At 35.5% G+C, this 26,122-nt stretch overlaps 1 protein-coding gene and 1 pseudogene across 4 annotated transcripts; one reads left to right on the top strand and one right to left on the bottom strand.

Annotated features, from left to right (window-relative positions):
* Positions 1 to 11,394: 11,394 nt before the first annotated feature.
* LOC139820329 (uncharacterized) lies at positions 11,395 to 18,801 on the bottom strand. 4 transcript variants are annotated; one of them, XM_071790496.1, is made up of 12 exons: positions 18,509 to 18,801; positions 15,799 to 15,993; positions 15,157 to 15,415; positions 14,898 to 14,960; positions 14,627 to 14,830; positions 14,219 to 14,534; positions 13,096 to 13,240; positions 12,924 to 13,003; positions 12,514 to 12,852; positions 12,250 to 12,449; positions 12,102 to 12,171; positions 11,395 to 12,000 (listed from the first exon to the last, which is right to left on the bottom strand). In XM_071790496.1, the coding sequence occupies exons 2-11, from the start codon at positions 15,861 to 15,863 to the stop codon at positions 12,118 to 12,120; spliced, it is 1,725 nt and encodes a 574-aa protein (XP_071646597.1). In that variant the 5' UTR covers positions 15,864 to 15,993; positions 18,509 to 18,801; the 3' UTR covers positions 11,395 to 12,000; positions 12,102 to 12,117. The 4 variants fall into 4 exon arrangements, with proteins under 4 accessions (XP_071646597.1, XP_071646598.1, XP_071646599.1 ...); XM_071790497.1 differs by having other exon boundaries at positions 12,250 to 12,419; XM_071790498.1 differs by having other exon boundaries at positions 12,250 to 12,416.
* A 3,853-nt stretch (positions 18,802 to 22,654) lies between these two features.
* LOC139820404 (uncharacterized) lies at positions 22,655 to 26,106 on the top strand (annotated as a pseudogene).
* The last annotated feature ends 16 nt before the right edge of the window (positions 26,107 to 26,122 follow it).

Genomic DNA, 26,122 nt, shown 5'->3' with positions numbered 1-26,122 from the left:
AGTCCACACTGTAAATGCATGCCTTTACAGTATGCCTGTTCATTGCGTAGATACAGAGATACGTCATTTCTGACAGTAAAATAATTTTCTGTTGCGCCACTGAAAGAAAAGGGAGCTAAATCTCTATTAAATAATTGCTAAAACATTGCTGTAAATCAATAAACTGCAATCTCAGATTATTAATAAGTAACACTAGTGTATCTTATTATGTATGAAGAAGAATTAACTTTAAATTATTAAGATAAACAACTTATCTTTTATTTGACAAAAGTATACTCATTTAACGCCACTTTGACTAAAAGAGAAAAATATTTCAACATTTTATATACTGTTCGAGACTGTAAAAGCAATAATAAAGCACTCTAATGAGAGGACGGCTTGAGGTTAGGAAATATGTCAATCGACTTCATACTTGAAGTACGTACACGATATTACAGTATAATACGTATCTTTATATAGATTTGTAGCTCTGACTACCGCTTAATGTGCTATCCGTAAATAATTTATCTCAACATCTCGAGTACTCGCAACTCGTAAAGAGTCACGGTCGGTCTCGCTCCGCGCATACTCTTGATATAAATACATAATACGATGACAGATTTTTTAACCTTGCGTAATGCTATAGTTTTTTAGTTTATTATTGTTTTAACAATCTCGAACATATACATAAACTTTCGTATTTTATTTCCAAACGTGACCGTGTCCGATCGATACCGTGTCCAATCGGCACCGTGTCCGAACGGCACCGTGTCCGATCGACACCGTGTCCGATCGGCACCGTGTGCAATCGCCACTATGTGCAATCGGCACCGTGTGCAAACGCCACCGTGTACAATCGACACCGTGTGCAATCGACACCGTGTGCAATCGACACCGTGTGCAATCGGCACCGTGTGCAATCGCCACCGTGTGCAATCGACACCGTGTGCAAACGCCACCGTGTGCAATCGGCACCGTGTGCAAACGCCACCGTGTGCAAGCGACACAGTGTGCAATCGGCACCGTGTGCAATCGACACCGTGTGCAATCGGCACCGTGTGCAATCGGGACCGTGTGCAATCAGCACCGTGTGCAATCGACACCGTGTCCGAATGCAATTAAATGTGTCCGATAGTAACCGTGTCCGATCGACACCGTGTCCGAATGCAACTAAATGTGTCCGATAGTAACCGTGTCCGATCGACACCGTGTCCGAATGCAATTAAATGTGTCCGATAGTAACTGTGTCCGATCGGCACTGTGTCCGAACGGCACCGTGTCCGTACGGCACCGTGTCCGATCGACACCGTGTCTTAATGCAACTAAATGTGTCCGATAGTAACTGTGTCCGATCGGGATTGTGTCCGATCGGCACCGTGTCCGAACGGCACCGTGTCCGATCGACACCGTGTCCGATAGTAACTGTGTCCAATCGGCACCGTGTCCGATCGGGAATGTGTCCGATCGGGAAATATTATCGTGTCCGATTTGTAATGTGCGCAATCGGGACTCACTCGTGGCCAATAGCCTGGCCAGGATTATGCCTAACCTGGGAGGGGCGAGTGGTCGCGCTCGCCGATTATACGCCGCGACCGTGCAGGCAGTGACGTTATACGGCGCTCCAGTTTGGGCGTCGGTAGCGGAGAGGTCACGACTGATCCAGGCGAAGCTACGCCGGATCCAGCGTGTTGTAGCCCTCCGAGTGTCGAGGTCATACTGCACGGTCTCGCATCCGGCGGCTACGGCCCTGGCAGGACTCCCCCCATTGGTGCTTGCAGCCAGAGTTGGGCAAATATGTAATCCAATTAACAATTACAAATTACAATTACAACGTAATTCTTAATGCAATTAATAATTAAATTTTATAATCGTTAATTGTTGCAAACAATTAAATGAAATAATTGTAAAAAGTAATTGTATACAAATTACAATTACGTAATTATTAAATGTAATTGTAATTGTAATTAGGAGATGAGTAATTAAGATTACGCGTCGGCGCGTCGTCTAAAGGTACATATGATTAATACCTTGTATTGTCTGTCCCTATGTCAAGGACATAGACAGTGATTGAGCTCTAACTTTACTGTCATGGAAATTTAATATTTATTGAGGTATAGGAAAATTATTTTGTTGTTTGATTATTTTTGAGAATCACAAAGCTAAATTAATATTTTAGCAATCAACATATTATAACTTCTTATTTCTAAATTTTAAGAGAGTTTTATTATATTTTAATAATTAAAAACTAAGTGTTTTATTAATAAAGAACCTCTTACATTTTGTATTATTATATTTTAAATAACATCTTTCTTGTTTATAAAATAATATACAATGTATTTCTTTCTTTGTATAGTCTATCGAATTTTTCGAAAATTACATATCGACTAACATAAGAATATCAAATGCTTTAGAGACTAAGAATACGCCATACGTTATCACCCGTTTTTATCCTACAGTTAACTGATTAAGAATAATAAATTTTTTAGCACTCAAAAATATAAAAATTTTAAATAAAATTTTTTTGGAAACAAAAAAGAAATAACAAATAATCAATGTAGATATAGAATATTGTATGCATATAAAAAAATTTATTATCATGTTCAATTTGTTTATTCAAACATATATTTATCAGTTTATTCAAGTTATAACATATTTTTATTAGATTGATATCTTATATTGAAAGTAGAAACCAACTTAACCAACGAAACAAAATCGCTTAATGCTTGGTAATTTCAAAAGAAACAAGACTATAAATAAGTTGTAAGTAAAATAAACCCTCAAAATTGTAAAAAAAAATGTTAGATAGATCTCTATATTTTTTTAACATATAATACAAAACAATGCGCTTGATATATTTAGATGTTATTGTTGCTTTCTTTTCTCATCATAAGTCAAGTTAGCTTTTAGAAGGACAAGTTTCTCGAACATCTGATCCGAAAGACGGTTTGCTTTGGGGCGATTTGTAATTGTTGCGTATGAAAAAAGCCTTTCTACTGAGGCGGAAGAAGGTAATGGAGTATTATATTTTAGAAATATTTTCTTTATTTCTGGATACCTTTCTAATAACTTCAAATCTGTGCTTTCCTCGACAAAAAAATGCGAAATTAAAAATTCAGCTTTTGATCTTGGTTCATTACATTGACTATCACTTTCAAAATTAGAATCAAAATTTAAAAAATCGTCCTGTTTAGATTTATTAGAAGTATTATTACTAGTATTTTCGTCTGGAATAATTTTCCTAGATATAATAATTTTAAATAAATTTTTAAGTTTTGAATGATATGTAGATTCAATACAAGAAAACCATTTGTTTTTAAAACAAGGATAAGATAAAGATGCTATGGCGGCATTTTCTGCTTGAGGAGTTGAAAGATTGAAAAAATCCTCAAAACGTCTTTCCACGCTTGCAAGATAGACTTCAGCGAGAGGTGTACAGTATACAAAAGTCTTTTTTGTTAACTTTTGCAGCTTTCTACGTACAACTAATAAAGTGGGTAGCAGAATGCCATAGTATGTATCATTTTCCCCTTGGAGAATATCTAGCGCTTCGGCTATTGGTTTAGTACACGATAAATATTCTTCGATGTAATCAAATTCGTGATCTTGAATGGGATTTTTGAGATTTAATTCTTTGTGAAGAGTGGCATTTTTTTCTTTGATATTCAATATTTTCTTTAAAGCATCATATAAGCTGTTCCATCTAGTTTCTCCTGGCCTACTAAGAGCATATCCTAGTATATTTTGTATTATTTCAGCCAGTTTTGGACGATTACCGGATTTCCATAACATATTGCACTTCTTCAAAACTTGCTGATGGATAATTGAAAGTTGTGTGTTCTGTTCTTTTAATATTTTGTTGGCATCAACAGTTGCACACAAGCTCAGAGTATGTGAGGAACATCTTAAGTGCGAAGGTAGAATTATTTTATAAGAATTTGGCACAATATGTTCTTCATCGCTGTCAGTATTAATTAATGGAGAATCTTGAGCTATTATCTCACAATCTGAACTGTCAGTGTCACTATTGTTTAAGCTATCTTCTTCACTAATACATTTACTGTGCACGCCAAATCTTTTAAAAACTTTTACGAAGTTACTTCCGTTGTATGTGATAGTCGCAACAATTTTAAAAGAATTTAATTCATACTCTGAATGTATTTCCTGGAGTAATTCAGTTATCTTATCATAACTATGCGTTCCTTTAAATCTTTGGCATGCCAATGCCTTCGATACTCTTTTTAAATTGATAGGATCAATCCAATGGGCTGTTAAACCCAAAAAACTCCGCTTGCGTCCCGACCAGATATCTACAGCTGTACAAACATATTTAATATTTTTCAATTCTTGTTTATTATTGATGATTGTTCTTCGTAATAATTTGCTATCTGGCGCCCAAGTGTTCGTCGATTTATTATTTTTAAACCCAAATTTGCAATGTTTAAATTTACAAATATTTTTCTAAAGTACAGATTTTCTACAACTCTGAAAGATATCATAGAATGTACAAAATATTTGATCATATCATTATCGAAATTATCTTGAGAATATGAGCGTGTTGTTGATTTACGAGATGATTGTCCAGCTATCGTTGAAGATATTTTTTTACGTTTTATATGTGCACGATATTCTTCATATACATCATTTCCATGTTTCCTTTTTAAATGGGTAACAAAATTCGATGTACAGTTTTTGTATCCTTTAACTTCAACGTAATTTGGTAAACATCTTTTGCACACTCCAACTATTTTTGTGTCTGTTGACTTGCTGGAGACTTGTTCAAAATAATTGCATCGAATATAGACATTTTCGAATCAGCCACATTGTTTGAGTAATTAATTTGGGAAGAATTTGACGATGAAGTGCCGGTTAAATTAATATCTCCTGACATTGAAGATTCTTCACACTCAATACCTTCCATTTTAATAATAATTATTTGTCGAGTGATGCACCCAAAGACGATTCGCAATACGGTACTGTAGCCTTTAAGACAAAGTTACCATTGCCGAGAACTGGTTTATCCGTAATGACACATTACAGTAACACCTTTTAAATCTAAATTCCTGGAAAAATCACGACTAATAAAATGTTTCGTACAGCTGCATTTTAAATCTATGATTTATGCCCGGTTTCTTCACTGTTGGATAACTTTATCCTTAGGTTAAATTCACTCTTCATCTCTTTCTAAGAGTTAAGTTAGAAAGAGATGAAGAGTGAGTTTATCCTAAGAATAAAGTTATCCGACGGTAAAGAAACCGGGCATTAGATACTTGATAAAAACCCAAACTAAGGGTCAAAACGTCGTTATACCGACATGTATAATTGAGCATTACAATAAATTGTCAGCTCGTTCGAAATTAATTGCCTTTCTGTTAATTTAGTGGTGAGGAAAATACTTACTTGTTAATTATTTATCACCATAGGAATTACAATTATATCAAAAAGATTTGTTTCAACAAATCTGAGATACACTACGACAATAGAAAAATAAATAATCAAGAGATTGTCCGTCTTTTGTAAACGCAAAGAGCGAACTGATCGTGAGCTAAATGTGATAGAAAGGTGACAAGAAAGAGCAAAACAACAACATATTTCCGCGCGGCGCAAGTAATGTCGACGCTTTCGTAGCAGGCGACTATCATAACAATAATAAAAGGAAGGTAACGAAAGATACCAAATATACAATAATGTAGCTATACGCACATATTAAAATTAAGATTTAAGTGTTTTCGTATATATTTTGTTTAAATTTTGTTCCGCATACTAAAATGTAATCATGATTACTTCTAATTGTAATTGCCATGTAATTACAATTATAAGTAATTACGAGAACATTACAATTACAATGTAATTACAGTGAAATTATAATTATGAGTAATTACAATTACAAGTAATTACAATTACAGTGTAATTATAATTACATTGTAACTACATTATTTTAATTAAATTAATAATCAAATACATTAAAATCGATTAACGCCCAACTCTGCTTGCAGCCCGGCAATATGCCGAGGTACACAGACGTGTAAGATCGCTGCAAGCGGGGAGAGCTGGTATTAACCTGCCCAGAGCGCGTGTAGCAATTAGGCTCCAGGAGAAGATGGCCTTAGTGGAGAGGTGGAAGAACTACCTCGAAGACCCCACCCTCTTCGGGAGAAGGACCATCGATGCCATCCGGCCCTGCTTGGCGGACTGGCTAAGCAGTCGGCGATACGGGCTGTCGTATCATTCTGTACAGGTGCTCACCGGACATGGATGCTTCGGCGGGTACCTGTGCAGAATAGGGAAGGAAGCCACCACGGCTTGCCATCACTGCGACGGGGAAGAGGACACGGCGCAGCACACGCTGGAGAGTTGTCCAGCGTGGAGTGTGCAGCGCCGTGTCCTGGTTGACGCTATAGGGCAGGATCTCTCTCTTCCGGCGGTTGTGGCGGCAATCGTCGGGGGGGAAGAGAAATGGACGGCATTCCTGGCCTTTTGTGGCCAGGTAATGCCCTCCAAAGAGGAGGCAGAGAGGATTCGACGGGGGGAGGCGGCACCGCCTTAGCCTCCCCATCGAATAACTCCTCCTCAACCCGATATCTTCGGCGGGCCGGAGGGAAATGGTAGAGGGCTCGTCCCGTGCCCTACCTTTCTTCCGCCGACCACCGTTGCCATCGACGGTGGCCAGTACCGCATGAATTGCGATAAGAGAGGTGCTGCACCTCCAGGCCCCGCGCCCGACGGATGAGGGGGTTTGGAGGATGGGGGTTCGATGTACCGGCTGGTGAACAGACACCGAACCAAACTCCCAACAACATCAGTAGGAGTGGCGGTGTGGGTGGTGCCTGCGCCCGCCACTATTAGATCAAAGGCTCTTCAAGCCACCGAGCCGTAGGCTCAGAGGTGTAGTCCTATTGGGCCTGGCGTCGGGGGTGCTCCGGAAGTAGTAATAACAAGTTCCCGGTTACCCCCAATAGGCGCAGAAACAGGCACTCATGGGGTTTTAGTGGGTAGGTTGCGTTCGCCACCTAGGTGACGGACGTGGTATCCCACATTCCCCTTGCTCCTCTCACCAGGAGGGCAGGGGGAGTCTTCCCCTCTTCGGAGGGGTTACTGGTTGAAAGCCACAGGGGCACTCCCCGAAGGGGTCCAGGACTGGTTGCCCGGAAAAACCGGGTGCTCCCCGATCGGACTTCAGACTGGTAGCTCCTGTGACGATTCTAGTAATAGAAGATTTCCCCATGTAAAAAAAAAGGTCTTGGTATTATTGGTGGATCCTGTTCAGTCTCGTTTTCCGAAGATGGTTTGCCACATTCGATTGTTAGAGTAAAAGAACTGATCGAGGTAATGCTCGACTACACAAACATTCACATGACTTCTCTGACGACGTCAATGGAAAGTTCAGGATGCCATCCGACGTATTCTCAACCTTAGACAATTTCCCAATTACCAGGTTGTTGTCTCGTTGGAGCGGAGCCTTGGCTTGGTGTGACTTGACTTTGGTTTATAGAGTCCTTTTGAATACTTGGTCTTGGAAGTCGCTGTTATCGTGTTACGAGTTGTACTAAACATTACAATTACGTAAGCTTCGACGAGGAATTTTTAGGTCAGTTACATAGTATTTCCCGACAATTTTATCGTTCTTATCCTCTAATTCAACGGTAATTGGCCCAATTATCCGTTTCACGATTGCCGGACCTAAATATCGGTGGGCTAACTTGGCAGAGTATCTTTCGACTTTATTATTTAATTTTTTATTCGGATAATAAACTGTAGTGTTGTGCCTGTGCCTTATTTGGAGGGCCGGCACTGGGTTCTTCTGATGATCCGCCGAACAGAAGAATAAAGGACACTTTCGGGAATGTATTCACAGTCACGTTTAATAAACGGATGGGTATCTTTATTCACTTATTATTGATTCACAATTACTTAGTCACTACCTTAACTTGTGATTAGCGTGACGATTGACTCGCGGTACGCGCTCGGTATCAGATTGCTCGCTGCTCGTTGGAAGGGCGGGCGTTTTATCGCGCTCGGAATTGCTGACTTAGGTCAGAGGTCTAGCGAGCTAGTGATGTCCGGAATGCCCATATATGGTCATTACCGAAACTCGTGCTGGCCTTCGCGTCAGCGGTCCTCGTCGAGGGTCAGGTTTCTTGCAGGAGGCAACTCGGAGTTGCCAAGTGCGATAACTTATCTCTAATGCGTTGTGCGCTCACAACATCCCTTCCCCCGCGGAAAAAGAAAAACCGATGTATACGAAGTTTTTCGTTATCTATTTATTTGTGTTTTTTTTTTCTTGAGAGGTTACAATTAATCTAATTTTCTTATGTGTTAATATGTATTCTGCGGTTTCCCCTTTTAAATTCTTAATGATTCCTTTTTTTCTTTATTACGTAATGTTCGAGATTCCGTTAACGTTGCGCCGTCCGATCAGATGGCAGCATCGATCGGGTAACGACGCTCGATCACCGCGGCAGCTTGCGCCCGCACGGGCGCGCTAATCGCCAACGTCTTCCTCGCGATCGAACTCAATTGTACAGATGGCCGCGCAGTGTCTAGAAGAGTAACGTGTGATCGGTACGCTTCGCATCGTAACTTCGGTTAATCGTGCACATCGCAGTGACCACGCTGTTTTAGATCGTATTACCAGTTGTGAAATAGACCGCTCATTTGCTCTGGTGCCTCAACACGACTACTCAAACTCACACGTGCGCGAGTGCCGACCGCCACGTGTCTCACCGGCTCACGGGCTAATCATCACGAAGAGGACTGCAATTTATATAATTGTCTCTCGCTTACAAAATCACACAAGGACTTCTCATTTATACAACGCTCATCGATTCTCAGGTCAGACTGTAACAATTTTGACATATTAAAGACGGCTCAGACTGTCGTCTGAGTTACACAAAATAAAGTGCATAATTAGTTTAACACCTTCCACGCGCGTCCTTCTCATCCCCCTCCCATCGTTGGGATTAATCAGCAATTTCACGAACATTTGGTCCTTCGAGCCGGATGCGTGGAAATTAAAGTGTAACTCATACACAGATCATGTGGACAGGGCATGCCTTTCACAACGGGAGCGTCCCAGTTGCGCACAGAATAAATCGGACACAGCAGGTTGAATGAATCGGACACAGTGTCGATCGGACACAGTAGGAAACGGACACACGGTGGTTGCAATCGGACACAGTGCGGATCGGACACAGTGTCGATCGGACACAGTAGGAAACGAACACAGTGCGGATCGGACACAGTGCGGATCGGACACAGTGTCGATCGGACACAGTAGGAAACGGACACACGGTGGTTGCAATCGGACACAGTGCAGATCGGACACAGTGCGGATCGGACACAGTGTCGATCGGACACAGTGTCGATCGGACACACGGTGGTTGCAATCGGACACAGTGCAGATCGGACACAGTGCGGATCGGACACAGTGTCGATCGGACACAGTAGGAAACGGACACAGTGCGGATCGGACACAGTGCGAATCGGACACAGTGTCGATCGGACACAGTAGGAAACGGACACACGGTGGTTGCAATCGGACACAGTGCAGATCGGACACAGTGCGGATCGGACACAGTGTCGATCGGACACACGGTGGTTGCAATCGGACACAGTGCGGATCGGACACAGTAGGAAACGGACACAGTGCGGATCGGACACAGTGCGGATCGGACACAGTGTCGATCGGACACAGTAGGAAACGGACACACGGTGGTTGCAATCGGACACAGTGCAGATCGGACACAAGGCGGATCGGACACAGTGTCGATCGGACACACGGTGGTTGCAATCGGACACAGTGCAGATCGGACACAGTGCGGATCGGTACACAGTGCGGATCGGACACAGTGCCGATCGGACACAGTGCCGATCGGACACAGTGCGATCGGACACAGTGGCGATAAGAAGTAATCTAATATATGTAAATCCTTTATTCAAGTAATCTATGTAACTCTTTATTCAATTATTCAATTAACTAAATTTTTACAATATGTGTTAAATTTTAGGTAAGTGTATTTATGTCACTTTGATACATTGATAATATAAACTTATTCCGTGACAGTTTTTCTAACCTCAATATAATATATATGTGATCAAATATGTGCGTGTGCGTGTGTGTGCGCGTGTGTGTGTGTGTGTGTGTGTGTGTGTGCGCGTGTGTGCGTGTGTGCGTGTGTGTGCGCGTGTGGGCGTGTGTGTGTGTGTGTGTGTGTGTGTGATTCGATTACAATGACTTTTATATAATTAGGGTTAACGATACAGTAATTGACAGCATAAGGTGATTGACACTGTTATATTTGTACCCATAATAGATGAACTGTTCATCGCGCGATTAATTGTAAGATACTGAAGACGACAGTTCTTTTTGATTACTTTACGTAAGTACTTTATGATTCATTGTGCGAGTAGTTTGTCTTCTACGGTACAAATATGTCATGTAAGTGTCAATCACTGTACCCTTGTCAATTACTGTACCGTTTACCCTACATAATGCCTATCGAATTATTTAAACATAATTGCTGTCACATATAGTACTAGAGTTGTTTAGGTTTATTTACTATATGTTTCAGGTGCCAAGGAAGGACATGTCTTGTGGATCACTCGCAGTTCATAGAAGATTCAGTTTAGTTCAACAAAAGTCGATAAATCCATTTGCAAAATATGAGATTCTTTTAAGCGACGATTTATTTTTACTGTCTTCGCTACTAGAACCTTGTATAATGTTATGGAGTTTCTTCAAATTTATTGCAGCATAATTCCTTTAATGTTCATAAATTCTATAAAAAATTATAAATATTACGCTTATTCAGAATTAAATTACATAAAATAAAGTCCAAATGTTACAATGTGGACTATAATATTAACGGTGAAACCATATTTGCTATTTACATCTTTCTCCTGTCTCTAACATAGATTTAATACTTTCACACGCATAGGTATACGCACGTGCACGCACACACATGTAAACAGCAAAAATGATTTTATCGTTAACATTATGTGTAATATCAATATTATTAATATTTACGTTACGCATATAATATTAATATTATATGCATAATGTTTGCACTTTACTGTGTAATTTAATTCTAAAGCGTAGTTTAGAGCAATTTTATAGAGCGCGTGTGTGTATAAAACTAGATTAATCAATAATCAAACTATTAAATTTTTACACAATACTCGAATTGTATTGTAAGCAGGATTGAAAGTCAAAATACAAGTAATTTATTTACAAAACATAAGTAATTTATTCACAAAACAATTAAACTATATTGCAACTTATATATATTGCACAATAAAATAACCTTAATTCTATATCCTTTAGAGTACGAGAATGAAACAAAACTTATTTTTTTAAACATAGCTCACATTTGAAAAGCAGTACGTACGCCCGTTCTTTCTTGTTTAAAACAAAACATAAAACAAAATCCTATTATTAATTAACGTAAAATACACTTATAAGAAAAAATTATTTTGGTATGATTGCACTCTACCTTACAACATTGTGAAAAACTAACAATAGTTTCAGATTAGCTTGCATACAGTCTTTTATACGTAGTACATAATGCTTAACATATACATATAATACCGTTACATTAAAAACGAATCTTTCAAAGTATGGCCGACAAATGTCTCCGATTGAATATTAAAAGTTATAGGCAATCCTAAATGTTCATATATTTAGAATAAGATGTAAATTTGTTTACGACATATACACTTTGTAGACCGTTGAAATTTCTTCTTTGCAAATCGGACATTTTTTAACATTATCATTCTCGCGCATAATATGATTAGCACATTCTTCACAACAACAGATATGACCGCACGGTATGAAAACTTGATTCGCTTCAGCATCAATGCAAGCAGTGCACGTACGGTCAGATCTCTTCGTTTCTCGATTTTCTTCGCACGTTTCCAGAGAATGTCTTTCGACTTTGTGATAGGGTACACAGTCGCTTTCTAAGGTACTTTCTTGATCTTCGTACCAATATCCAAAATCATCTTCTGGAATGTTATAAGTGCGTTCTGAAAAATTTCGAAACGATGTGTTATACTATATAACAATCAAACTATATTTTTAGTGTTCTTACTGTTTACTAAAAATACGTCATATATATTATACGTACATATTTATACCATTATTTAGTTGCAACAGCTACAATATTTGTGTACTTTTCTTCTGTATCTTCGCGTAATCTAGAAAATTTTTTAAATTTTGTAATGCTTAAGTAATGTGCAAGATTATGATAAGTATATATTTCAATATATATTTACTTTTGACGCAATAGTATTTTCAATAGAAGCTAATGGCTGTCGATCAGTGTTAGTATACTTTTCATACTCTTTACGTTTAAGTCTCGTTAGTACAACTTGAGGTTGTCGTATAATTATTGGATCTTGATTTACGTTAACTTGTGTCTCCCTTTCATAATTTTCCCCGTCTTCTAAAGATATATTTATTATACTTTCTTTCTCTAAAGTGTGATAAGGGATTAATTTATACAAATAAAAATGACAAAAGATATTGTTAATACTAACCTTTCGTGTTTATATGTTCTGGTTGACAAAAGAATTGTGTTTCGGAACATAACTCTTCTTTATTATTCTTTCGACTTTTGCTTTCTAAATATATGTTTAGTACATTTTCTTTTTCTCCGTTTTTATTTTCCAAAGATATGTTTGATATATTTTCTTCCTGTCTATTTTCATTTTCCAAGGATATATTTAATACATTTTCTTCCTCTATATTTTCATTTTCCAAAAATATGTTTGGTACATTTTCTTTTTCTCCATTTTGATTTTCCAAGAATACGTTTGGTACATTTTCTTTTTCTCCATTTTGATTTTCCAAGAATACGTTTGGTACATTTTCTTTTTCTACAGCATGATAAAGCAGGCTTACTTTATAAGAATAAAAGATAGTTACATGAGATATTGTTAATACTAACCTTGCATGTTTATATCCTGTTGAAGGTAAAAATTGTTGTGTATTCCAGTAAATATTAGCAAGAACTGTTCAAGAGGCAACCTATAAATGTTTTGATATAACATTATTAATTATATTACTACAATTATATTATATTACTATCTTATTATTTGATTAATGATTTTTTACATTACCTTCCTGTAATTAAATCTGTTTGTGCTTGAAAAATCTTTAAGTCACGCTCTTTATTTTTGCGTGGTTGTGCAATTGTTAAACTTTTATTATTTTGTAAACGTTCAAAATTAATTTCTTGATCTACGAGTAACTTTGTCAGTTTATCTGAAATTAATGTTAAAAATAAATGATATATAAGCAAAATTTCAGTTTCAATTTCAATTAAAATTAATTTAAAAATAAAATAAAATAAATTAGATGTTGTACAGAGTGTAACAAGTCAACTATGAGTATTTTTGAAAAGTTGCCATTTCTCAACCACCTGACTCACAAAATTTGAAGAAAGCATTGAAGGCCATTACACACAAAATTCCGTAAGGACGTAAAACGTAACAATAAAGAAATTGATTAATCCCAATCCAATATTTGGCAATAGAGAGGTTACAGAAAGCCTAAACTGAATTGGGATTAGTCGATTCCCTTACTGTTACGTTTTACGTCCTTACAGAATTTTACATGTGAAGGCTATAAGGAAAAATAAAATGTTTATTTGGTACTGCTGATGAATCGCAAGTGCTGTTAAAAGAGTTTTGTCAGGCCTCAAAATCGAAAAATTGGAAATTGTTGATGTATGTAAAATTATTTTTGGTATACCATTTTTTCACTTTTCAAATACTACTCATTTACATTAATATTTCGACAAACAGTTGAAAAGGATAATGGTAAAAGAAAAACAATTTTCTGGTGTTAAATAAAAAGGGATAAAAGGAAAAAGAAATGAAAAAAAGATTTAAGACTTCTGGCCCCTTACTGCAGCCATATTGAATTATGACGTCAGTGGCGAGAATGACACGCTGATTTTGCGTCAATGCCATTTGCAAATAAATATAAATTTGGATAAAATAACGTATTATAATATTTTAGTACACTTTTAAAATCCGGCGAATGCTATCCTTGATCTTTATTGATCAAGATTAGCATTCGCTGAATTAGATTAAGCAATTTGAACATGATTAAACAATACAGTATACTGACATGAAAAATCATAAAAAATTTTAATTGTTACTCATTGATTGTTACACTCATAAGAAAAAGTATAATATCATTATAAAGTACAAGATTTTCTGAATTAAAATATTGTACCAAAAAATATCCATAAATTTTGATGAGGACCCAGTTTTCGTCTCATCGTACTATGAAAATTTTCTACTAAATTGTTTGTTCTTACGGGACAATTATATACACTAACTTTTGAGGCTTTAGGTAACCAGGTTTTTTCAATATATGTTACAAAGTGCAATAATTCCTCATATTTGGAATGTGTAGCATCACAATAATTATGCAATATTCTTAATGCCTGCACGAATTCTTGTGGCAATAATGGAAGCGTCATTGTCATAGACAACAGCGTACTTGAAATATTTGTTAAACCTAAGCGATTCCACTTACGTAATACAGCCTAAATTATAAAATATAATTTATATTTTCATATTTCATAAATAAATTAAGACAAAAAATTATTATAAATTAAGAATAAGAAGTAGAACCTACTTGATTATAATGGAACCAACAGCCATGAATATTTGCATTTGGAAAAAGTTTTTCCAAAACTTTCATAGCTGCTGCTTCATAATCGCTCATAATAAATTTGACACTAGTTTTTAATCCTGGAGCTAGCTGTAATATCTTCAACCATATTGCTTCATATAGTGCACTGATACGTGCTTCACATAAACAGAACACAGTTCCAACTGCCTAAGAATAATGGCTTTTAATATGATATATTAATGTTTAAATACTTTTTATTTGCAAAAAAACTTACTTTATTTGTATAACGAATGTGAATAGTATACAGTTGATCTATATGTGGATAACGAGGAACAACCTACCAATAAATTACAAATATTTGAAATAATAAATGTTTGAAAAAATTATAAAAAAATAAAGGGGCTCCGAGCCATAACAAGGTGTCCGTATCAATATATTTTTTCAAATTGAAATTTAATAATGAACATAGAGGGATATTAATTTTTTGAGCCTTTTGATTTATTTATAAAATTATATTAATTAAAATAACTTACCGAAAAAGTTCCATCGACAAAAATTTCTTGAGCTTGCTGAATTATTTCAAGAAGTTTATCACTTGAAAATATAACAGCTCTGCTACCATCTTGTGCAACTACATTTCCTTTATAAAATTCTTTAATCCATTCGTATTTAATTAAATCAGTACATAAGGCTTGAAAGGTATGTGGAATAGGAGGTCTTTGTTTAATTCGTTCTCGAGCCATCATACTTTTCATAGAACTATATGATATATGTGCAGCTACTTCTGGATTTCTGAAACAATTAATATTATTAAATAAAATAAATTAAAAATATTAAAATAACTGTGGATGTTTTCCGATTCATACATATTCAATGCATTAACGCATTTTTCTGTTCAAGTGCAACATTTACGTAAAAATAAAAATATATGTTATTTCACATTTATAAAGTATCAACATGCCTAATATTAATAAAAAATAATAAATTAATTTCAAATTTCTTATTTTTTAATATCAGAAATATAATTATATTTTAAAAATATGTATATTGAGAAATAATATATATATTTCTACATGTATATTATTACTTTTGTTGATTATGATATAGTTTTTATGCGCAAAAAAGTATGAATTAGAATATATCCTTTATTATATTTATAATATAAAACAACGTACGTTCGAGAAACGTTATCAAAAATCTCCTTCAGTGGCAGAAGCGATTCTCGTGATAAACGTAACATTTCGTTCTGCAATTTAGATTTTTCCAACTTTTTAATATCTGGTGGATGTTTATGTAGAGTTCGCACATGTACTTGTCCATCGATTATCTTTGCCACACCAGAACATCCTGTTACACGACGGCTCGAACATCTATATGTATTCTTTATTCGCTTATCAATATTATATGTATATTCATCATGCCCGGGAAAAAATATTCATATCTGACAGTATATATTTATATATGAACATGTAAAACTTATATATGTTCATATATGTTCATATATAAATAAGATATGAACAGATATAAGTTTTACATGCCCATATATAAAGCATATATAATCATATATGGTTATCTATTGCCATATATGATCAGATCGTATATTATACATGACACAAGATCTGATCATATAAGTTCATATATGATCAGACATATTATTATGTGTAGCAGATATGACACTATACATAATCGTATCTGGCCTTACATGATCGTATATAAAGAATGTTTGGCCATGTATTATCAGATATAATTATATATGGTCATACATAACTATATCGGCACTGTACATGATCATATATGACAATAAGACGCGATGTATATATGACCAGACTGGGATATAATGATATAAAATGTCCGGGAAAAATATTCATATCTGACAGTATATGAACATATATAAATGAGATATGAACAGATATAAGTTTTACATGCCCATGTATAGAGCATATATAATCATATATGGTGATCAGAATCATATATGGCGATAGATAACCATATATGATTATATATGCTCTATACATGGGCATGTAAAACTTATATCTGTTCATATCTCATTTATATATGTTCATATACTGTCAGATATGAATATTTTTCCCGGACATTTTATATTATCCCGGGAAAAAATATTCATATCTGACAGTATATGAACATATATAAATGAGATATAAACAGATATAAGTTTTACATGCCTATATATAGAGCGTTTATATATATATATATATATATATATATATATATATATGTGTTTTAAGTCCGACAAAGCCCATATTGGCACGCAGTTTAAAAAACTGAAAAATATATTTAATAATAATTGATATTGTGAAATATTATTAAGCACCCAGATCCACTTCGACCAAAAACGGCATCTCATTGCTTGTGTTATTTTAAATTTTTCTTTTTTTCTAATTTTGCATAAGACACTTAATCTTTTTAATTGACATTAATTTTTATCAAATATTTTTATAAACAATGAAATTTTACCTTCGTGAAAAAAACTGTTATATATTATATATTATAGTTCTTATAAATAAATATATTAATCGTATTATTTTGCAAACATAATATCTTATAATTTAAACTGAAAATCATATATAATCATATATGAACTTATATAGTCATATAAGATTATATATGATCAGATCAGATATTGCATCTCAAAGTATCCGATAGATGGCATTCGATGGGATCTGTTTCTCGTATTTAAAATTTGACCAACAGTGTTATAAGAATGGTATAAAAAGACACGACACTGTCTCGCGCTATGAAGCGGCACAATTTTTGTATCGCAGTTGTATCATGGAGTCCACTTTTATAATAAAGTGGCATACTTAAAAAATAACTTTTGAAAATATATAACAATGTTCTGAAACATACTTAAATATATATGTCCAGATTGAACTGTGTCAGTTCGTATCTGATCATACCTGATCATATCTGATCAGATATTAACATATACAATAATACCAGATCATATATCCTCAGATCTGGCCAATTTCCATATCTGACCATATATGGCCAATCATATATGATTATATATGATCATATATGAATATTTTTTCCCGGGTGTATATAAATAAAAGTTCCCTTTTGTTTACCGCCAATTGTTTCCATGTTGTACTGAAATATAATAATCAAGAGATAATAATCAAGCGATGCAGTGTCGCAATGCCAAATACATAGCCGATTCTACATTAGATCACTGTATACACTTTTTTATAATGCGTCTTTCACAATGGCATTAAAGTAGATTATAGGTCTCTACACAAGAATGTCCGTAATATGTTAATATAAAAATAAATTTATATCAATGCACAAAGTAACCTTTCTTTTAAAAAGTTTCCTTTACGAATTTTATACGACATAAGTTTATTTTTAAGGTAACATAACGTATTATAAATAATCTTGTGCAGAGATATATAATTTGATAAACGAATTAAAAATACATGTAGATGTTCCAGCCATCATGTAACAAGATGTTTTTGGTGTGACAAAGATAATTTATGGGCAAATGTAAATTCTACATCAATCTATCATTCTAAAAAGTTGGAAAAGTCCACGATATAAAAACTGTGAGACATCGGAGTTAGCATTTTCAGTTAATACGGGCTACATTTCGATATTCACTGCCAATACTGAAAATCTAGTGTTCGTGACGTAAACATATAGATTTTCAATATTGTAAGTGAATATCAGCACGCAACTAGGGTGTGTAATAAAGCCATAAGCGAAATGGTTTACTAGACCATAGGAAATAAGATTGAACCATTTCACTTACAATTTTATTTTACGTCCTATTAACCGAAAACGCCATTTACTCCAATGTTTTACAACTTAATCCACTACTGTTAATGCCACTGTAGATAACGCATAATGTATTAATTAAATACTGACCATAAACTTAGCTCTGCATGTACATAACCTTAAATTAACGATCAACGCTTGGCTTCTTCTTCTTGAAATTTAATGACATTTAGTCTTTAACAAAACACAATACGGCCAAATATAATATCATACCCCTTTCAGAGCAGAAATCACAAAAACGAGTAAATGAAAAGCAAAACGTCTAGGTAGGATAGCAAAACGTGGTCCGCGCGAATAACCCGTTAAGCAACCAAACGGTGGAAACAAACGGAGGGAGAAAAGCCGAAGTGAGCACGAAAGCGATTTTTGTAGCAACGGCAAACCTTACAAAAATAATTTTTACGCAAGACAAATTAATAGCGTTTTTCATTGGCAGAATGGTGCGCACTCAGTGCACATTAAGGCCGTTGTACACTGATTTAATCTCTAATATTTAAAGTAAAATGCAAATATTTCGACTGATAAAATACCCAGTACATATTTTACCAAATAGTGCAATAAAGAATATGAGGATTTCATGATTTAACCCGTTTATATTAAACATACACATTACGTTGATTTGTGTACATACAACGGCTTTAATGTGCACTGAGTGCGCACCAGTTCTGCCAAAGAAAAACGCTATAAAATATATCCCGCACAGCTCGACTACCATTGACCATGTTGGCGCACAAGAAACATCCGTAAAGCTCGTTCTGCATTAATCGCAAAAGGTGCCTTTTCATGCAGCGAATTTTTCGCTGCGAATAATTTCTAAAGGTGCGATGGAAGTTAGAAATTCGGAAAACGGAATCTCGGAAAAGTAACAGAGAGGGGGTCAACCGATCAGAATCATCATTTTGTTTACGTACGTGTTACAAGGTTAGGTGATCTTTCTGGTTTATATGTTTAATGAGAAGAAGTATACACTGTTTTCGTGCTAATTTATTTTTAATAGTTTATTTCATGAATTAAAACATATCGCATGATCTCTATCTCTACAAAATAATATATAAATACACAATTTTTAACACATAAATAGTTAATGTACATACATACTGTCAGAGATGCAATAATTGTGGATTTCCGTTAGTCCGAAATTTTTGTGACTGAGTTCCTCATGAACTGATATTTTCGGAATACGGAAAAATGGAAAAATTTATTTTTATTATTTTAGAAGAAAAAATATACTTTCCGTAGTAGTACAAGCTATTAAAAAATGAAGCTTCGACGTATTTTTTATTATACTTTAAAATTATATAGAAATTTCTTTAATTTAAAAATAATTTAAGGTTAGAATGCCATTCCGTTTTCCGTAAAAGTTATTCCATGAGGAACCCAGCCCTTGAAAAATCGGACCGACCAAGATGACCCCCTTTTCCTTACTTTTGCGAGATTCCGTTTTCCGAATTTCTGACTGCCATCGGGATGCACCCTAAGGGTGCGGTCCCATGGAGCGTATTTCGCGGAAGCGGAATCAGCGGATCGCCAATCAGGAGATTGTTCTGCTCGAATCCTTGTAAAGATCTTGTGGAAACGATGCTGTGATTGGCGATCCGCTGATTCCATTTCCGCGAAATATGCTCCATGGAATAGCAGCCTTATAATGGCTCCTGCACACAGAACGCGGCAGCGCGGCATTCCGGCAACGCGGCACCGCGGTAACCAATTACCGTCTTGCCTTTCCGTTCTACTTTTGAAAGTAGTACGGAAAGGCAGATGGTGATTGGTTACCGCGGTGCCGCGTTGCCGCAATGCCGCGCTGCCGCGTCCTGTGTGCAGGAGCCATATTATAGAGGAATAGCAGATTTTGCCGCAGGCGACTTGCGGCAGCCTTCTGATTGGTCAATGCACTCTACCGCACGGCGTTTCCGCGTCTATGGAGTCTTAGCATAAATCGGACACCACCAATCAGATTCCTTAGTTGGGTAGGGTTAGTATGAATTTATATAATTTGATTGGTGGTGTCCGATCAACACTGTGCGCATCTGAGATCACTCACTCACATGAAATGGTATGTACCTTAAAACTCGTGACTCGCGTTATGACGCGACGCGTGATGCCCTCGGTGGAAATTCAGCCTAAAGCCGGCTTCACACCTTAGCAGAAAGCAGAAAAGCAGAAGCCAATCAGAACTCTCACTCATAGTAGGCAGTATGTATTAGTAATATACCAATACATACTACCTACTATGAGTTACACTGTACGCATCTGGGATGCTCCCGCATCACACATCGCTACCACAGTATATACAGTAGCGCAACTCTGTGTCGGCACTTTTGATGTCATCGTGGATAAAAACCAACTGCGCATGCGTGAAGTAGGTAGGTAACCAATCATGATATTGATATTCCGTCTCACTTTGACTAATGGCAGAGAACGAGACGAACGTATTTACGTCTGTCGTAGTCGTTAGCGTAAGCAGACGTAAATCTAAAGACCCTTTTACAATGCCAGGCACTAAGCAACATTTATTCCTATCGCAATTATATGTGCTACATTATATGTATATGTATATGTATACATATAAATATATATATATATATATATATATATATATATATATAGGGAAACAGGGGGTAGCCCCGGCCAGTGGGTAGCCCCGGACATTATTGAAATTCAAGTATACCGCGTATCTATGGCCATTGTTTAAACATTCTAATATGCCCTTCTGCGTATCTCGACATATGCAGAATGTTTAAACAAGGGCCATAGATACGCGGTATACTTGAATTTCAATGATGTCCGGGGCTACCCACTGGCCGGGGCTACCCCCCCTTCCCTTATATATATATACAGGGTGTCCCATAATTATGGCATAAACTCTCGTGAGCAGGTAAAGCGGACGAAACTGAGCCGAAAAGTCCTCTACCATTTTGTAATTTTCGCAATAGTTTACGAGATATAAATGTTTAAAAATCGCCGTGTTAGCCCGGCCCTTCGCCAAATACAAGCACGCGGCGAGATACGACCGCCCAGCGTCATTGTTTCCAAGATCGCGAGGAGTTGTTGATAAAAAACAGGGGGACAATCGCAGCTCAGAACTGCCATTTGTAGGCATTGCCGCGCGTAGTAAACAACTCCTCGGATGCCGACGCTGGGCGGTCGTATCTCGCCGCGTGCTTGTATTTGGCGAAGGGCCGGGCTAACACGGCGATTTTTAAACATTTATATCTCGTAAACTATTGCGAAAATTACAAAATGGTAGAGGACTTTTCGGCTCAGTTTCGTCCGCTCTACCTGCTCACGAAAGTTTATGCCATAATTATGGGACACATAATTATGGGAGCGAGTGATAATCTTGTGAAGGAAATGACAATTGACGACACAGAGAAATATATATGTAGATTATTTCAGAATATCACCTCAATTATTTGAGAAATTATTAACATTAGTGGGATCAACTATTGCTAAGGAATACGCTATTCGTGAATCAATTTCACCTGACATTCGACTCTAAATAACATTGCGTTATTTAGCTCCAAATAGCATTGCGTTATTTACAATTCCGTGTATTCACTGCGGATTGCGGATCGGAAAAACTGCGGAATGAGCGTACATACAGAGTGTCCAACCAATCACGAGCGTTCCGCCAATTCTGCATTACGCACACTCCGCACCATGGGACCGCTCCCATAGAGAACGGTCCCATGATGCGGAAATCCATAGCGGAACGGAATTTGCGGACCCTGCGCCACCAATCATAGACTTTTCGCTGAAAGCAGAATGTCTGTGATTGGTCGCGCTAGATCCGTGCGTTCTGTTCCGCTATGGATATCCGCATCATGGGACCGCTCCCTCAATTTCCATTCTCCAATGCGTAATCTTATACGGGCTTAACCGACGTTGGTGAAATTAGCCCTTAAGGTGGAAGCACATAAAATTGCAGGAGCCATGAACACGAATGCAGAAGTCATATGCGCATGCGCTATGGTGTCTGCATACTGCCCATGGCTTCTGAATTTTCAATCTACATAAAAATACATAAGCATAGTTTATGTAGATTGAAAATTCAGAAGCCACAGCCATGGGCAGAATACAGGCAGATACCATAGCGCATGCGCATATGGCTTCTGCGTTTTGCTTATGGCTCCTGCAATTTTATGTGCTTCCACCTTTAACCGTCAAAGCGACAGCAGCTTCAGTTGGCATCCTGCAAAGTTACTAGGACGATTCGATATTTGATTAACCGGAGCTTGGTGAAAGTGGCCCTCTCCGCCAGCTACATTCCCGCGTTTTTGCTCAACGTTCTCACGTTTCGTTCGCTCTTTGCTTTGGTCTCACTGAGCTGCTTTTCGTCCGCTAAACGTGCCTATAATATATTTCAGTACAACATGGAGACCGTTAGCGGTAAACAAAAGGGAACTTTCATTTATATACATGATGGATACACATATAATATTGATAAGCGGATAAAGAACAGATATAGATGTTCAATACGTCGTGCAACAGGATGTTGTGGTATGGCAAAGATAATTGATGGGCAAGTACGTGTGCAAACTTTACATCAACATCCACCAGATACTAAAAAATTGGAAAAGTCTAAATTGCAGAACGAAATGTTACGTTTATCACGAGAATCGCTTCTGCCACTGAAGGAGATTTTTGATAACGTTTCTCGAACGTATGTTGTTTTGTACTGTTATAAATTTAATTACAAATTTAATTTGGTATTATTAATCCACTTATTTGTAATAATTTTAGAAATCTAGAAGTAGCTGCACATATATCATTTAATTCTATGAAAAGTGTAATGGCTCGAGAACGAGCTAAACAAAGACCTCCTATACCATGTACCTTTCAAGCCTTATGTGCTGCTTTAATTAAATATGAATGGATTAAAGAGTTTTATAAAGGAAGTGTAGTTGCACAGGATGGTAGCATGGCTGCTATATTTTCGAACGATGTACTTATTAATGCCTTGAAAACAGCTACAGAAATTTTTGTTGATGGAACATTTTCGGTAAGGTGCTTCTTTAAAAAAAAATATTTTTTTTAATTTTTGAATGCATTAATACTTTTATATTCGTTAATAATATTTCTAAGATAATCGCTTATATAATAAAAGAAAAATTTTATTATTTTTCATATTTAAATTTTATTATATTATATTATTATAGAGTTTTAAGTTATTTATCATTTACAGGTTGTCCCCCGCCATCCGTACATGATTCAATTATATACTGTACACATACGTTATAAAAATACAGTATGTTATACATTTTTATTACATATTTTTCTTATGAATAAAGGCAGATGTACATAAAATAAAACAGCTAATTTAAATACATAAAAACGAACACAAACTAACTGCTCGATTTTATTTTATGTACATACATCTGGATCCATCGATTTTATTTTAACTTGTTGTCATGATTTTTGATAATAGGGTATTGCTGTTTTCTTTATATTATGTGAGAAATGAACATTTGCTCTTTATCAAGCAATATGGGAGAAAATAATTGAAATTGTTCCAGACGTAAAAAATAATGTCAAATTTATAATGGGGGATTATGAACGCGCAACAAATAAAGTCCTTCATAAATGTTTCCCCAAAGCCAGTTTGAAAGGATGCTGGTTTCATTACAACCAAGTAAGTCAATTTAAAATAATTTATTATTTTTACTGAGTTATATTATTTATTCATGTGAGGATTCTTATTTATTAAATTTTTAAAACTTGCTCCTTTTTTTAAACTCGAAGGCTGTGCTGCGCAAATGGCGGCAACTTGGTTTGAAAAATGCCCCAAGAAGATTAATAACGATGGTTATGTCTATACCATTAATACCAGCCAGTTTATTTGAACAAAGCTTTACACTATTACAATATATAGCTGATACCATATCTGGTGACTACCCTATGATATTACAATTTATGTCTTATTTACGTAAAACATGGTTGCCCGCAGCAAATAAAGTCTCTGTATATGGCTGTCCTGTTCGTACAAATAATATTGTTGAGAGTTTTTATAACACGATTTCAAAGAAATTCGGGAGTAGACATCCAAATGTATGGATATTTATTGGTGAGTATTTTATGTTATAATATAGTAGTAAATTAGAAATAATATATCTACTTTATTTACTTTATGTTACAGAAAATTTGAAAAAAGTAATTATTGATCAAGAAATTGATCTTCGTCGCTTACAAAATAATCTTAGGCACGTAGACCTCAAACTCGAGCTAATAGAGAAAGAAATAATATAATACTGCAGAAACAGAAGGATCTTGTAGAAAATAGGTAATATATCAGTTACAGAAAATTGCAACTAAATCTATGAAAAATTAGTTTCTACAGTTAATTGTATGTTAATGCTAATATCTAAAAATAATTATTATTTCTTACAGATTACCACTGTTAGAGTTTTTAGAATCATTTAGTCACTTTCATGAAACTTATTTATATAATTTGGACATGATTGACGAAGGTAATTATTTTTTGAAATTCAGAAATATATTACAAACGTGTATAAAACATAAATTTTTTTGATTTTGATGTTCGATAGAATCACACAAAAAGAAGTTAAAGCATTCAAATATTTTTACTAATAAATATCATTTTATATCCTCAATAAAATATAAGTTTATTGTAAAAAAACTATCGCATTAATCAGAGGTATACGTTTCTACTGACGCAAAAGTATTCTATTTTTTTTATCTTTATTATATGTATGTAGTACTAGTCGTACTTAAAAATTACATATTTTTTAAAATATATGTACTTTTTATAAAAATTATGTAGAATATTAGTAACTTTATAAATAAAATATTAACGAACTAAATACATACATTTTTATGAATAGAAATATGATTTATTAAAGCGATAACTTACAATAAACTTACCTAGAATATTTTATGAACAATCTGATATTTGTGATTTTAATATATTTTTTATTTTTAAAAGCGATATGATTATATATTAACTTCTTTCATCTAATTCAATTAGATTTTTTAACCAAGACTCTTGCATTACAGAAATTATAACCAGTGAAAACGATAATTATGAAATTTGTACCGATTTTCTGTCAGAAAGTTGCAATTCTACATCGGAGGAACGTATGTATTTTAATTAATATTACATCACGAGTATTATATTTATATATTACTCTACTATTAATTCGTATCTCTTAAAACAATTTTGTAGCTCTGAGAATTGCTAACAGTAATATAAATGCAAACATTTCCGGAGATTTACTTACATTAGTGCAAAGACAAGATTCTGTTGACAATGAGCAGTTACAAGACGAACAATTCACTTCCGAAAATGCAACTGATATGGATGTCACAATCAACAACACAAGAAATTTTACTTCAGCTAATCCGATAATTACAACGGAAGACACACAAAATACAAATAACATTTCCAATTTATCACAATCTAATAATGAATTTGACGAAGGTATAAGTTAGATATATGACATATTTTTAGTAAACAGTAAAAACACTAAAAATATAGTTTTGATGTTATATAGTATAACACATCGTTTCGAAATTTTTTAGAACGCATTTATAACATTCCAGAAGATGATTTTGGATATTGGTACGAAGATCAAGAAAGTACCTTAGAAAGCGACTGTGTACCCTATCACAAAGTCGAAAGACATTCTCTGGAAACGTGCGAAGAAAATCGGAGAAACGAAGAGATCTGACCGTACGTGCACTGCT

The sequence above is a fragment of the Temnothorax longispinosus genome, chromosome 10, assembly GCF_030848805.1.
Source record: "Temnothorax longispinosus isolate EJ_2023e chromosome 10, Tlon_JGU_v1, whole genome shotgun sequence".
Lineage (NCBI taxonomy): Eukaryota > Metazoa > Arthropoda > Insecta > Hymenoptera > Formicidae > Temnothorax > Temnothorax longispinosus.
This window is presented reverse-complemented; position numbering and strand designations above follow the sequence as displayed.

Excerpts from the sequence above, each read along its gene's own strand:
- LOC139820329 (XM_071790496.1), bottom strand. The coding sequence starts at position 15,863 with ATGTTACGTTTATCACGAGAATCGCTTCTGCCACTGAAGGAGATTTTT. Across the intron at positions 15,416-15,798 it reads TTTGATAACGTTTCTCGAAC|AAATCCAGAAGTAGCTGCAC; the intron begins GTACGTTGTTTT and ends TAATTGTTTCAG. Across the intron at positions 12,450-12,513 it reads AGAACATATAAACACGAAAG|AGAAAGAAAGTATAATAAAT; the intron begins GTTAGTATTAAC and ends ATCACACTTTAG.